This window comes from Crocodylus siamensis, chromosome 8 (genome assembly GCF_052110815.1).
Source record: "Crocodylus siamensis isolate JL-2025a chromosome 8, ASM5211081v1, whole genome shotgun sequence".
Lineage (NCBI taxonomy): Eukaryota > Metazoa > Chordata > Crocodylia > Crocodylidae > Crocodylus > Crocodylus siamensis.
The window spans coordinates 20,450,850-20,464,981 of record NC_143402.1 but is presented as its reverse complement, the minus strand read 5'-3'; the positions used below and the strand labels follow the sequence as shown (position 1 = coordinate 20,464,981).

General features: G+C 44.4%; 1 protein-coding gene across 1 annotated transcript in view; it reads right to left on the bottom strand.

Annotated features, from left to right (window-relative positions):
* Positions 1 to 2,293: 2,293 nt before the first annotated feature.
* The window catches only part of MSN (moesin), a 71,983-nt gene continuing 60,144 nt past the window's right edge, over positions 2,294 to 14,132 (bottom strand). Inside the window, exons 3-13 of the mRNA XM_090060090.1 lie at positions 12,461 to 12,556; positions 11,582 to 11,856; positions 10,860 to 10,943; positions 10,372 to 10,518; positions 9,072 to 9,168; positions 7,863 to 8,026; positions 6,361 to 6,491; positions 5,353 to 5,513; positions 4,732 to 4,824; positions 3,571 to 3,801; positions 2,294 to 2,604 (exon numbers count right to left, since the gene is read on the bottom strand). Of these exons, the coding sequence (XP_089916216.1) occupies positions 2,440 to 2,604; positions 3,571 to 3,801; positions 4,732 to 4,824; positions 5,353 to 5,513; positions 6,361 to 6,491; positions 7,863 to 8,026; positions 9,072 to 9,168; positions 10,372 to 10,518; positions 10,860 to 10,943; positions 11,582 to 11,856; positions 12,461 to 12,556 (1,644 nt within the window). The 3' untranslated portion in view covers positions 2,294 to 2,439. The remainder of the gene's footprint in view (positions 2,605 to 3,570; positions 3,802 to 4,731; positions 4,825 to 5,352; positions 5,514 to 6,360; positions 6,492 to 7,862; positions 8,027 to 9,071; positions 9,169 to 10,371; positions 10,519 to 10,859; positions 10,944 to 11,581; positions 11,857 to 12,460; positions 12,557 to 14,132) is intronic.

Below are 14,132 nucleotides of genomic sequence, written 5' to 3'. Positions count from 1 at the left end.
TTAAAAAAAGATATAGTAAGGGCTTTTTTTTTTTTTTTTCCTCCTTTTTAAAATGCGCCAGTAGTTGCCATGGACAGAACAGAACTGCTGAGAACCAGCCTTAAAAGCACCAGAAGTGAAGTTTTAATGGTTGTTTGTTCTCTTGGTAATGAGACTCATGTAGAATCAGTGCCAATAATTCTTCAGCAAAGAAATATGCAAATCAGTTCTGACAAGCTTAACGGCAATGTTTCGTTTGTAACTTTCAAAGCACTGGGGTGTGTTTTTGGCCGATTGTAAGATTTCCCACTCTCCTAAAAGGCACGTTGAGTCTGGGGGAGCCCAAAATGAAACACAGCTTCAAAAATGCACACCTTGGCTATTCTCTGAAAGCTGTACTTTTAACAGAGGTTTATTTGGTCAGCATTCATGTGGTTCTCCCCTCAAGCTGGCATAGCTTCCAAAAATAGTTACTGATACCAGTGGAGGTGGTTTCAGACAGCACAAAAGATTCCCAGAGAAATACTGCCATTTATTAACACTGACAAGACTTTTTGGCACATGCTACCCCCTACCCCCTGCCACCAACATCTCACTGAGCCCCTTCTTCCCCTCCATACAGTGGGTTAGAAGTGCTCTAGAAAAGCCTTCAGATGTTCTCCTATACTCACTCTAGTGCTGACATTGCATGGACCGGGGGGGAGGGCGGGGAAGAGCCTCCACAGAGTTGAGAAAGTTGCATAGATTTAGCAGCACACTGAGCAAGAAAAAGTACCTGAAAACTAAGGAGGGCAGAGCAGAAGTCAATTTTAAGAGAGAAAAAGAAAAAAAAGGCTTTTCTGAACTGGAGCATTTCCTGCCTTTTCTTCCCATAAAGGTTCAAGTCAATGTCCAAGTCAACCCTGAGCAGACATGGCTGTTTCCCAAGTGACCAAGAGATTATGTTTAAACTACAATGTGGACAAAAATGAATAGAAGTCTACTTGGAAAACAGGACTTGCTAGACATTTCAACCGTGGTAAAGAACAGCTAGCATAGGACCTATCATCTCCCCTCACCAGAAAGAGAAATGATCCTTCAAGACTAAATGGATTTTGTTCTCAAAGAGGCAAGACATCTTTCCAAGGAGAAGGGAGAGGTCCTGAGCCAGGTGGTGCTATCTGATAATTAAGGCAACAATAACAGGACATTATTCCTTTCAGGACAGATGGCTTTTAAAAAAGTATATTTCATCTCAAGCCTGGTCCAACAGAAGCATGGAGGGAAAAGAAAAAAAAAAAACAACTTAAACTGATGACAAAGCAGATTTTAGATTAAAAAGAAAAAAAATGCATCCAAGTCTGTAACTTTGGTCCCCAATTGGTGCAAATCAGATTCAGTTAGAAGACACTTTGTTAAAACTCTGAACTACATCTGTATACATGAAGAAATCATAAGGCACCAACGCTTACATTTTAAAAAGAAGGCCTTTTCTGGAAGTCTTTAATTCTGTGCATGAGTAATGCACTGTAAAAAAATCAGACTTTTTTGGTGGTTGTACCTGCATTTGGTTGGAACCCACCTGTTTTTTTGCTGCTACCCCTTCCCTTTGCCCCTTCTCCCCCATCCTTTCCCTATTCTATTTTAGGGCTGTGAGCAGAATCTGCAGCTGTTCCTGAGCTCTCTGCTACTGCTGCATTCAAACAGCACTGGCAAGACAAGTGGCAATGAGCAAGGATTTTACTTTGAGAGGAGATTCCTCTCTTGGCTGACTCAGAAATTTGCTGCTCCAAAACAAGCCATCTCAATGGAAAATGCCAACGCTACTCTGAATTTCTCTCGTGATGAATCCTTTAGAGTTGTGTTCTCAACTAAAGCTGTTATCTACTGGATTGTGCAGCAGTGAACACTGACAGCTTACAGAGGCTCAGTTTGGCCTGCTTAAGTTCAGGGGCAAAAGCTTTGGTCTTTTAGCGATAGCAATTGTATCTCTCTCACTTCCAACCCTTGCCTTCCCACCCTCTCAGTTGGGGGTCAGATCCTATGCTAAAGCAGAGGTCTAGCCCCTGGTTAGTAAGTTATAATACTGCAACTCTGAATGGGTGGCAAGGTATGGGTTTCAAAATGGCTGCATTGTCATAAGGAACTCAGTGTAAGCATCTGATTGCACCTCCACCCTGTGGAACAAGGTGACGGTTCAGCTGTTTCGGTAAGCAATACAAAGCTTTATGCAATGCAGCTGAGCAAGAAATTCAGATTTGTCACCAGCAACAGCTACCTCCCCCTTCCCCTCCCGCCCCCAAGAAAACATGAGCATTTTATTTGTTCTTCTGTTGCTGAACTGCAGCATCTGCATAAAAAACTTGATAAATAAGACCAGGGTCATTCTTCTGTAGTGGTTCCAGCGCAGCACGATTACACACGAGTGATGGGAGATGACGGGAAAAATGGGGAGTGCAGGGATGGCAGGTGCAGGAGAGTTTACATGGACTCAAACTCATCAATGCGTTGCTTGGTGTTGCCCTGTCGAATCTGGCGGAGGGTCTTGTACTTATCTCGGCCCTGCCTCATGTTCTCAGCATGGATCATGTCATTGGCTGTCTTCTTGGTTTCATCCCTGGCATTTGCCAGCTCTGAGGTAAGAGCCTTTAGTGAGAAAAGGAGGGGGGGAAAAAGGAAAGAAAGTTAGATTAGTACAGGCTGCAACTCTGCAATATGAGATTTACGCCTTCACTGGCTGATCTTAAGGGTGTCCCTCCACCCCGGGGGAAAAAAAAAACAAACAACAACAACAACAAAAAAACCAATTTAAAAAATGCTGCCCTTGGAGACGAGAAGCATCCCATCTACCTAACTCAATCTCTTTCTATGTTCAGTGTAGAAGTGAGACTGCTCTGGCAGTCAATGAGAGGGACAGCAGCAAGACTGGTTTAATAAATGAAATCCCTCCATCAGTGGCAAAGAGTTCACACCCAAGACGCTACCAATTCCAATCTGTCTTTATAGCATCACTGCAAAGTACAGTAATACTGCAAATCAGGGCATCTGGAGAGTCAGATTCATAGCTACACCTGCAGAGCTGGACACAGGCAATATCTGCCTGTGTAGATGCTTTTGAGTGACCTTTCACAAGACCCAAGTTCAGTCCAGACACCAGGTTCGGCAGGGGCTTCCCCATGCTGCTCCCAACATGCTCTAAAGCTGCCTCCAAGAACCATGCTTGGATTGAGCTGCATAGTCCAGCAGAGGCTCAGCCAACATGACAGACTACTACAGGCACCTGCTCAATAGGAACCGGACTAAGTCCTCCAGCTCATTACTGAACAGCTGTCAGGTGGCTGGCAGGGTTCATCTTTGCAAATTACATGCAACAGATGCTTTTCCTTGGCAGTGCCATGTAGTTTTCACTAACAGGGGTTTGAAAAGAAGAAGCTTGATGAGATCCAAGGCAAGTTTTGCTGCATTCCCCACTAAGTTTTCTAACATATCAGTCAATTGACATGAGATCATGTTTCCCTGATTCTTAACTACCCTGCTCCCCACTCCAGCTGCATAAACAAGGGCAGGAGGATGTACAAGCACTGCAGAAGCCCATAGACTTTCTGTCCCTACCTTCAAGTGTTTCTGGACTCGTTCATTCTTCTCCGCTTCAGTGGTGCGGTCCTCCTCACTGCGGTCCTTAATAGTAGCATCCGACCGCAGTTCAGCACTGGCCTCTGCAGCATTCTCATCCTGTTCATCATTCTCATTCTCACCATGGATGGGTTCAGTGACATGAGGGGTGGTCATGGCCGTCTTCAGTTCTTCTTTGGTCTTTTCTAGGTCCTCTTGCACCATCTGAGCCTGAGGTAAAACATACCACCTCAAGTTAATGAATCTCCTACTGGGAGAGGTTTCACTCCCCGGGACCCAAAAAATATATTCCTTGGCTCAGAAGTGTGTTTCTATCATGTCCACATCATAAAGATCCCTTTTTGTGCCAGAAGCTTTTAAGTGGAACCTTCATAAGAACTGGTCAGGAAGAAGGTTGACAGTAGGGTCATATCCCATTATAAGTGGGACTTGGACATCTGCATGTGTAGCCATCCAGCATAATTGTTATACCTACACTGTACATAAATGCACTTTAAAACAGCTACCCCATGTGTGCATGAGCTGCAGCCAAGCTAAATATGGAGTAGGCAGTTTCACGCGACTACCTGAAGATACACCCAACAGGATCATTCCCAGATCTGTTTGAACATTACAATGGATCCTTCCTAAATTCTTAGGAATTACTCCCAAAGCATCCATTTTAGGAACAGTGGCTGAATTTTGGGCAGCATAAAGATGACTGAATCATCAGTTCAATACTGTGGACAGGAATAAATGTGTATTCTGCACCCCAGAAACATTCCCCAGTAGGAAGGCTCTACTTTGACTGTAAAAGCATGAGGGGCTTCCACGTTCCTTTGTCCTGGCAGCTGAACATCTAGCGTCTAGCTGAACACTGAAAGCAGTAAGCATCATCATCAGACTAAGCCCATGCAACATGAAAAATCAGAAGTAGCTGGTACTTTGGAGTTCAGATGCAGTTCAGGCTTTCCTGCTGCAGTGTTCTCAGTTTATTACCTTACATGCTAAAAACAAAAAAAGGTGTCATAAGTAACAAGGTAACCTCATAGGGTCAGACCAGCCCACAGAAGCCAGAATAAAAAGGGGGAAACCTGTGTCAAAAGCTTTTTGCACTGGGGGAAGGGAGGGAAGGTGTTTGTAACCAGATGCCATTTGTACCTTCTGCTGCCACTCAAAGGCTTCACTCTCCTTCTTCTGCCTGGCCACCTCCAGCTGCATGATTCTAGATGTAAGCTCTGCCATCTCTGAAGACTGTAGAAGTAACAGACACAAGGGGTTTGGATATTTTATTTCCTTCTAAATTAAGGGAGTATCCATCTCCTCAAGCCTCCAAGAAGCAAGGGAGTGCCCACCCGAAAAAGAGGAAGACTAAGCCAGATTGCCATACATTCAAGAATTCTGATGCTCACTGCTGTGCTGTTGGGTGCTCTGGGCCCACCCACCCTGTAACTGGAATTACAGGTCTGGGTTTTCTTCTTCTACAGGATGCAAGAGTCTCGTATAAAGGGCCACAGAACCAACTTCTCCATGCATACCCCCTAATAATGAGCATGTGGAGATTCTTGACTAAAAGATGGTTTTCCATTAAAATCACCAATTTAATAAAGATTTAGTTTTAAAGAAGGTACTAGCTTATGCATTTGATAAGGATCTGAATTAAAAAGAAACTGAATTCCCAGCCAATTCCCTGGTAAACCACTGCTTAGGCAAAAAGTCTATACCACTAAAAAGACCAAGGAGGCATCCAGAACGCCATTCTCCCTGGCTAAGTCTGCTCACCAGCTGTTCCTGGGTTTTCTTCTGGTCATTGGAAGCTTTCAGCAGGGCCTCCTTTGCCTCTTCTGCCTCCTGACGTTCTTTAGCCAGCTTCTCTGCTTCCTCCTGGGCTCGTTTCCTTTCTTGTTCCAGCTCCAATGCTCTGCGGGTCTGTTCTTCCAGTTCTGAAGAAAGAGCAGCATGAAAAAGAGAAAAGCAAAGCCAGGCTTGGAGATCAAACCTAGAATAGCAGCAAGAAAGTAACTCCCCCTGGCATATACCTCCCTGCACTGGTGGGCATATAGAAGCAATATTCACTAGTAAGGTACCAGCAGTATCCTGCTTGGAGCATCTCTTTTAGTCCTCCTGCCCTAAAGTCCTATGCCTGTTGCAGTCAGCTTCAAATCTCTGAACTACAGGCTAAACCCATTTGGGTTCCAACTAGCTCTCCCTGCCCCAGCCCCACTGGCTCTGCCCTGTAGCATAAGAAACCAGGACTGTTGATGGGAATAAGAGTTATGAAGTCTCCACCATAGAGACCGCTTCCCAACAACAAAGCATTACAGCCAGGGCCATTCCTGGGCAGGGAACAGGAGGAAGTCAGGGCAAATGACCCAAGCCCTGGGCTTTGGGGGGCCCTGCGGAGCCGAGCCATCTTTGTGTCCGGCCACTTACCACCCCTACTCCCTCCCGCTGTGTCCAGGCCCTGTACAGGCTGATTTGCCCGAGGTCCCACACCCTGTTAGTCATTTCTGACAACAGCCCCAAGACAAAGATCAGATCCGATCCCAGATGACAGATCAGCCAGCCTGCCTATCCAACAGTTCCCCTCCTAGGTCTTCACTGGGAGCCAAGGCTAGGTTTTTGATGTGCAATACTGCAGAATTCAAGGTCTGAGGCATGTGGGAGATATGGAGGACCTAAAGGCTCAGGACAAGTTGCAGGAGAATGCCCAATTTTAGGACTTGAAATTTTTAAATGCAAATACCTAGAGCTAGATGGTTTCTCTGCCAAAAAAAGATTTTCTAGTACCTTGCTGAGCTTTCTTGGTTTGCTCCTCAATTTGCCTGAGCCGTTCCATCAGCTCCTCCTTCTCGCGTTCAATCTTCTCTTTCTCCTTCTCTGCCAGTTCCCTCTTCTTCTTCTCATTCTCCAGCAGGGCTCTGATTAAAGAACAGTTAAAATAAAGCAGCTAATTCTAAAACTGCAATATAAAGGTAGCAGGGCTCTCCAACAGAAAAGCCATGATCATGCAAGAGGCAACTCATCTGATGGATTCTAGATAGGCCTGTTTGCAGAGCAAACTCTGCTCAAGACTGAGCAGAGCAGATACTCATCTCATTAGGATATACAGAACAATATGCAAAGACAGCTTTTGAAGTTTCATCACTAAGGCCCCCTTCTACACATCACAGGTCTTGTGCAATTACCTGGCTAACTGCACAATTACTTGGAGACCAACTACGTGTGCAACGTAGTTATCACAAACAATAAAAAGCTCCAACCAGCTATAAAAAAGTTAAACCTCAAGAAGTGTGCACTACCTTAGTAACTAGTTACTATCAAGCTTTAAAATCTGAACATGTAGCAGAATCACCCCTGCTGCTGGGAGCTCCCTCAGCTGACAGCTCTCAGCCACAGGGATGTACCATGCCCAGTGAAAAAACTCCAAGCCCCAAGGATCACAGCAGCTGCAATCCTAGGTCTGGGGGTGCAAGAGGACTGCCCCCTACAGCAATCCTACAGCTCCAGGAGTTTCCCTCCATCCCTCAGGCAGGGAGATCACTACAGAAGAGATCGCACAGTGCCAGGCATACATGGGCTGTCACCCATGGCTGGAAGCCCCTCACAACTGAGGTGTGTGAAGCTCCCAGCCATGGAAGCCTGCTTCTTGCTGGTGCTGGGGAGCCTGGGATCAGGTTCTCTGCACTGGCAATAAAAGGTATGATGGGATTTAATGTGCAATCCCACACTTCCTGCCATGCACATGTGGACAGGACTCGAGATATAGCATCAAAATTGCATTAAAATGCAACAGAACAGTTCAGGGGTGTAGGTTGTAGCCATACTTTCTACAATCACCTGTGATGTGTAGAAGGGGCCTTAGCAAAAAAAGTCAAAAGCTAGGTCTTCAAATTTTGCTCTGTATATCCCAATGAGATGACCTCTACTCAGTCTTGAGCAGAGTTTGCTTTACAAACCTCAGCCTAACTAAGGGGTTTTAATCCCAAAAGTTTGCCAAGAAAATTTTCCAACTATTTAAGTTGGTCTAATAAAAGTATCAGATTCACCCAAAGAACCTTGTCTGCCTATAAGAACAGTTTTCAGATCAAGACTATCCGAACACCAAGTCATGTTTAAGAATTGTGCCAGCTGCATCATCCATTTAAAAAGAGAATCTGCTTCAGCTGCCAAAACTAGACCCTAGTAAAAATCTGGTATTAAAATGGGCAGGCGCTTTCAGCAGTTGTACTAATGCAATGTGGTTTGCGGTCATCAGAAAAAGCTCGGGTTCAGATCCTTGTGGTACCTACCTCTCCATCTGTTTCTGATGTTTCTCTTCCCGAGCCTGCGCCTTCATTTGCTGTACTTCAATGGTGTCTGGCTTACGTCTGCGCATGTAGAGTTCGTGGTTCCCCATGCACAGCGCCAGGATTCGCTTGTTAATTCGTAGTCGTGGGGCATAGAATACAAAGTCCTTAAGACAGAGGGGAGAAAGCATTAGACTCATTTCCCTAGCACGTGCATACATACCTCACTATTGCTACCCACAACATGCTCACAGGGGGCAACAGTTGAGGGGAAGGCTAAAAGGACCATTAGCCATAAGAGGACACTTCACCTATAAGCAAGGCAAAAATGTAGTGGCAAACCAGGCACTTAATAGTAAGAAACATGCCTAAACTATGAAGGTCTGGAGGAATCCACAGAACAGACAATACCACAGGGCACATTTTGAACATCAAGGACCGTGTTGTTAAAGTCTCCAGGTATTATCTAGGGAAGACCTGGTAGTCCGTCAGCTTGCCAAGGCTGGATTTTGCATTGTCAGGATATGGCATGCACACCATTAAGTGCTCAAAAAGCCACTAAAAACATTCCCAATAAGCATCCGTGCTTTTAAACTAAAGCATTTCTATCACCTAGATGAAGCTACAAATCGCACGATTAGGTTTTCAGTTTTGAGATGATATAGTCTGCCCTTACTCCAACTGGAATACTAATTTTCTTGCTCACACCTTAAACAGGTCGTTTCCTCTTATACAAGGAAGGGGAAATGCAACTTCATTGTGGCTACTCATGCATAAGAACAGCAAGGAAGTGGTTTCCAAACAGTGGTGGACCGTTCATTCAGAGAAAGATGATATTAAGTAGTATGGGAAAGCTGAGGAGTCAAAAGCTATGGCATAAAGGATAGATAGAGGTTGTCCATTTTGGATTCTGTACAGCAAGCCAAGCTTTCCTCAAGCTGATCAGAAACAGCAAGCAAGGCAGCAGACTTTGCAACAAAGATGGATGCAGGAGGTGACCTCAGCAATTTCCTAACTCCAAATCATAAAGCAAACCTAACATGCCAACCTCTCCCCTACCCACAACTGTCTGTCAACCCATCCATTCACTTTGACAATACTTTAAATACCTTCTGCTAGTTATTGGAAAATGGCTTGTAAAATGCTTTTAAAATGATTTAAGTGCATCTTTGAGTGTTTATTAAAAACTGATATTTCAATGGTATCTCTTACTGGAGCTTTCTTGTCAATGGGCTTGATGACAAACTTCTTGTCATTGAATGAGATATTCCTGATCTCGCTCCAAGGGAATCCAATTTTTGGAGTTAGCCTGCAAGGATTTAAAGAAAAAAGAAAAAAAAAAAAATGGAGGAGTTTAGCAGAAGTTACTCTAAATTTATTCCAAATTAGCCAACAGTAGACTGGAAGTGTCAAAATGGCTCTAACAGTACTTGAGCTTTTCCCCCAGGTTCCAGAAATTAAGAGCTGCAGAGGCACGTAAAAAAACAAAGCAAGAACAGTAATCAACTGTTTCCTCACCTTGCAGGGAGGACAATTTAAAATTAAAAAAAAAAGTCAAGGAAATTCTATTCAGTGGGATTCAATTTAATGTCAAGTTGTCCCTGCAGAGCAATTACATGGATTACAAGCACCTCTCCCAGCAGTTTTATTAAAACAGTCATGTCATGTAGCTTGTGTCAAAGACCTTAACCAAGAAATGCACCGACACAGCCTGGAAGAGTTTACTTGGAAAAACCACACAGGTGGAACTTATCATGACGAACTTCATAGGGATGCCCAGTTTATTTTATTGTAAAGGAATTCTTTGAGGAGTTACCACAGAGCAGTCAAAGCATGAAGGAGAGTACACTGTTCACTGGGGGAATGCGTGCACATACACCCCAATAACTGAGCACTTATGGTTAGTGAGGGCAGGACTTAAAGATGACTCCGCTACCCTATGAGTGCTATCCCTGTCCTCAGGAGGAAAAAAATTGTGACAACTGAGTCACATTTGTTTCATTCAGAGGCAAGCTGTGTGCTTGGCTCTCGCTCCAGAGGGTGCAACAGTTACTACAGAATAGCCAAGGCCTGGTAAGTCCCCACCCTTATTTTTCCTGTTCTTGCTCCCAGTTCAGAGGCAGGTTGGTTCAACAGGGGAGACATTCATTTTAAAGTGAGGTTTTAAACAAGGCCTTGGACAAGAGTGAAACTGTTTACAGTAAAGACATTTTCTGTACTAGTGAATTCCTTTCTAACAAAACAGCCACTTGGCATTACTTGCTACAGGCCAGCAGCTAAGATTTAGAAGTTTGTTGCAATGGAATTTCTTAAAATGGATTTTGCTGTAATGAGATTCCACCCTTACTGTGCCTTCGGTTGGTCAAAACTGCACATAGGTGAGTAAGCAGCACATTTCATACTAAAAGCCTTAATTCTTTAAAATATTCCTTTGTTTTGGAGGGGAGAGGTTTCTTCAGTATGTGCTGAAGAACAAAAGGTCACCCAAAGAGATCTAAGAAAGGTTTGTTACCTGTCATTCTGCTCATATATGTTGAGGCCAAGAGCATCTACACCTAGCCAGAGTTCAGAGCCTTTCTTGTTCTTAATACTGAAGTAGTTCACCCCATACATTTCCAGATCTTGTGCAATTTTCAGGTATTCCAAGATGGCATCTTCTCTAAAACATGCAAAGGAAACAGATTTTTCCACACAGACTCTAAATAAGAGGCATTATGGGGAGAAGCTGCTACCTTTAGTTGGTAGGTAAGTTGGCAGCAAGTCTGACAGTATGGCTACACGCTGCCATAGGCACGTTCCATTTCACTTGAAAGGACAGCCTGACAGTCACCCAAGACATAAACCTAATTATTCTTCAGCAAGATGACAAATGCCATGCTAACAGGCTTTCGCCCAAGGACAAATAAAAATGTTTACTACAAATTCTGAGGCAACTACAGGCTGGTATAGCCCCACTTTCTTAACAGGGCAAAATAATATCAAGCCATAAAGTCAAGTTACCTGAGCATTCCCCGATGTTCCTCATGCCACACTTGAATCCTCTCCTCCCACTGGTCCTTGTTGAGCTTGTGCTGCTCCAGAACTCTAGAAAGGAAGCAACAGGCAACAGAATCCTTTTAGTTAGAAAGGGGACAAAACTGTACCAAGGCCGGTCCCACCAGCTGCAATCACGGCCCACCATCTAAACAGTACCTTTGCACTGCAGGTCAGTGCCAAAAAGCCTCAATAAATACTCCTACTGCCCCATGCTTTCCCCCCGCCTCACCCACTTGTTTCAAGAAAGCATTTGTCCAGACTTGGATCTGTAGCCAAGCCACAAGTCAAGGCTTGAGTAGCATTGTATATTTAAGGAAAATGGTATTCTGCTTTTGTTTCTCCTTGTACCATTACAATGACCTGTTATAAAAGCTGTTGGTTCTTGTTTTGTTTCTGTCTGCTCCATTAATGTCTCTTCCTTTTGCTTCTTCACACAAAAAGGAGTTTACAAAATCACAAGTTTCTAAATCACATTCAGCGATTGTTTAACTGCAATGGGCTCTGACAAGCTCCTTGGAGAAGACGACCATAGTGTGCCTTGCACTTACTGCATGCATGCAACCAGAGTTGGAGGTACAGTTCATGTGATTCCAGCCAAAAAACAAAAAGTGAAGCTATCTAAACACACTGAACCTGTATATAGCTTATGACACTGGATGCTCGCAGGAGAGGCAAAGCTTGCATACCTTTGTGGAAGCAGTTTGTCACCAGCAAGATAGCCAGTCTTGTGCACTTCCTTGTTGAAGTCTGCATATTTTGACTGGACAGCATAGGAAGCGAGAAGGACGGCAGTCTCTGGAGGGCAGTAAATATCATCATTCAAGATGCCCTCCTTCACTTGAAGGAAGAAGAGGCGCTGTGTGATATCCTGAATTAGCTCTTCAGCCACGTCCTCTGGGTAGAACTTGGCACGGAACTTGAAGAGCAATGGGCTTTCCTTGCGGACGTCCTGGGCTGTCACCTGGGGGAGGGGGGAGAAGAGAGAAGGGACAGTCAGACCTAGTATTTGTCAGGCCAGCTAAAAATTTCAGTGGCATATTAAAAGAAGAGGATAGGGGCACATTCAGTGCATTCTTCCTTTTCAATACAGAAAGCAAGCATGCAGCAGAGCAGGCAGAGTAAGATTCTCCAGGTCCCACCTCACAAGTATCCTCCCTTTGGGAGACACCCAGCATCTTTTGTCACTGCTTATTCTTCACCAGGTACTATTGTAATTCTAGCTTCAGTAGGTCAGAGCACGGGTCACCAGGTGCATGCTCTGCAGCTGCCTGCTTAGGTCTTATTTACCACGCCTACTACACATTAATAAATCTCTTCCTTGCTGTACTGTGTGTTAACAGATCTGCCTGAAAACAGCACTACTGCAAACAAGCAGCAGCAAATCTGACACTGTGTCTAAACTATAGACCAGGGGTTGGCAACTTTTTGGCTAAACAGCTTGCTGCTTATAACTCAGCTCCTGTTATGGAGAGAAATGGGGTGGGGGGGGGGGGGGGGGGGGGAAGAATGGCATGGTAATCATGACAAAGCCAAGGAAAGGGTAGGTGTACAATGCATACAAATACCTTTTTGTTGAGTTTCAACCATGTTGAGAAGCCCTTGGTATCCTGGTACTGAAGTCCAAAAAACCAAACTTCTCTCAGTCCAATTGTCTTTACCACCTGGAAAAAGCCAGAGGAAAAAAAAAAAAAAAAAGGGTGTCCATTAGTAACATTCACAGCTGATTGGTCACATGATCAGGAGCCACATGCAGTCAAGTTGTGCATACTGCACCAGTCCAGCATGTAACAAGGAAGTTCAGAACAGAATGAAACCTAGCCTCAAAAGTTGAAAGGACCACAGGCCAAGACAGCCCGCTCAGTCCCAAGCCCAAGACACTAATCATTTGACTGCAGCAGTGGATGAAGAATACTTAGATTTGCCAAATTCCAGGCAGGATAAGAGTAAATTTATTAGTAGCTTGGTTATAGCTGAACTGAAGTCCTGCACAGAGCTGTACCATTCTGCCACAGCTTCCTATGTGCCTCTTCTCCCCGTCAGTCAGACCTCTGGGTGAACAGTGGCTTTCCAATTAGGATAAAATCCTTGGTAGGGCCTAGATCTCTGCCTAGTTAGTCATTTCAGCTGCCTTCCAAAGCCACCTGAAGCAGGATGCCAACTGAGAAGAGCTATTGCATACAGCCACTTCTGCACTATTGCTATATTGCTGCTACAGTGGCAAGAACTGCTACAGAAAATGCCAGGATTCCCCTTGTGTGTGGATTCCAAAGACACTCTGTGAGAGTGGAAGAACCATGTTGATCAGACCCCTATTTCTTCCTTGCCTCCATTAGGACAGCAGCAAAACTCCCAATAAATGAACTGCTGAAATGCCAGGTTGCTCAGCCATACAAAAACCAATGGAGGGTGAAACACAAGGCAATGGATTCTAGTTGGGAAAGGCAATGACAGATAGGGAAGCTGATTTGCATCTGCAGTTTCACCTCTACTCATCAGAACATCCCCCATTTGACAAGCAAGGGTCTCATTTTACAGCACACTGAACTAAAGCTACACATCCTGTTAACCACACACGTGGTAATTTAATATTTGTATTAGATTCCACCTTGTACAGAAGTAGTACCTACTCTTATCTGCCAGCTGTTCAGTTGGGGTCACCATTAAAGAGATGCCCCCATTAGGCAAAGCACAGCACATCCATTAGACTGGAACACACCACCAAGATAAATCCTACTATTGGAATTTAAAGTTTCCTCTTTGTCATGCACCCAGAACACTTCTGGCACTTTGTTAAACAAAACACACACTGGCATTGTAGTACACTACACAGATTTAAGAGCTTTGCGGAAATGAAAGAGCATAAAGCTATATTCCATCAAGGGGAAAGGATGATTGTCCTCTTTAGCAAACAACTACCAAAAAAATGTGACATTAGGCTTTTGGTAAGCAAGGGTACACCACAGTGGGACAGAAGTAAAGAACTTAAAAAAAACCACAAACCTCCCAGGCAGCCTGTTATCTTGGTTTACAATTGTGTTTTATATATGCCAGGCAAGCCAAGAAGAGGTTGTCCTCTCACCTGTGAAACAACCACCCATCACCTCTGACAGCTTCTTAACTAGCTTGAAAGTGGGGGTGGGGCAGTGGGAGGGGGGTAGAGATTAGGCTATGCACACCAATCCTCCATATCCAAGTACTTTGAGGTTGTATGCATCCACCCCACCCTACTGCACAGGC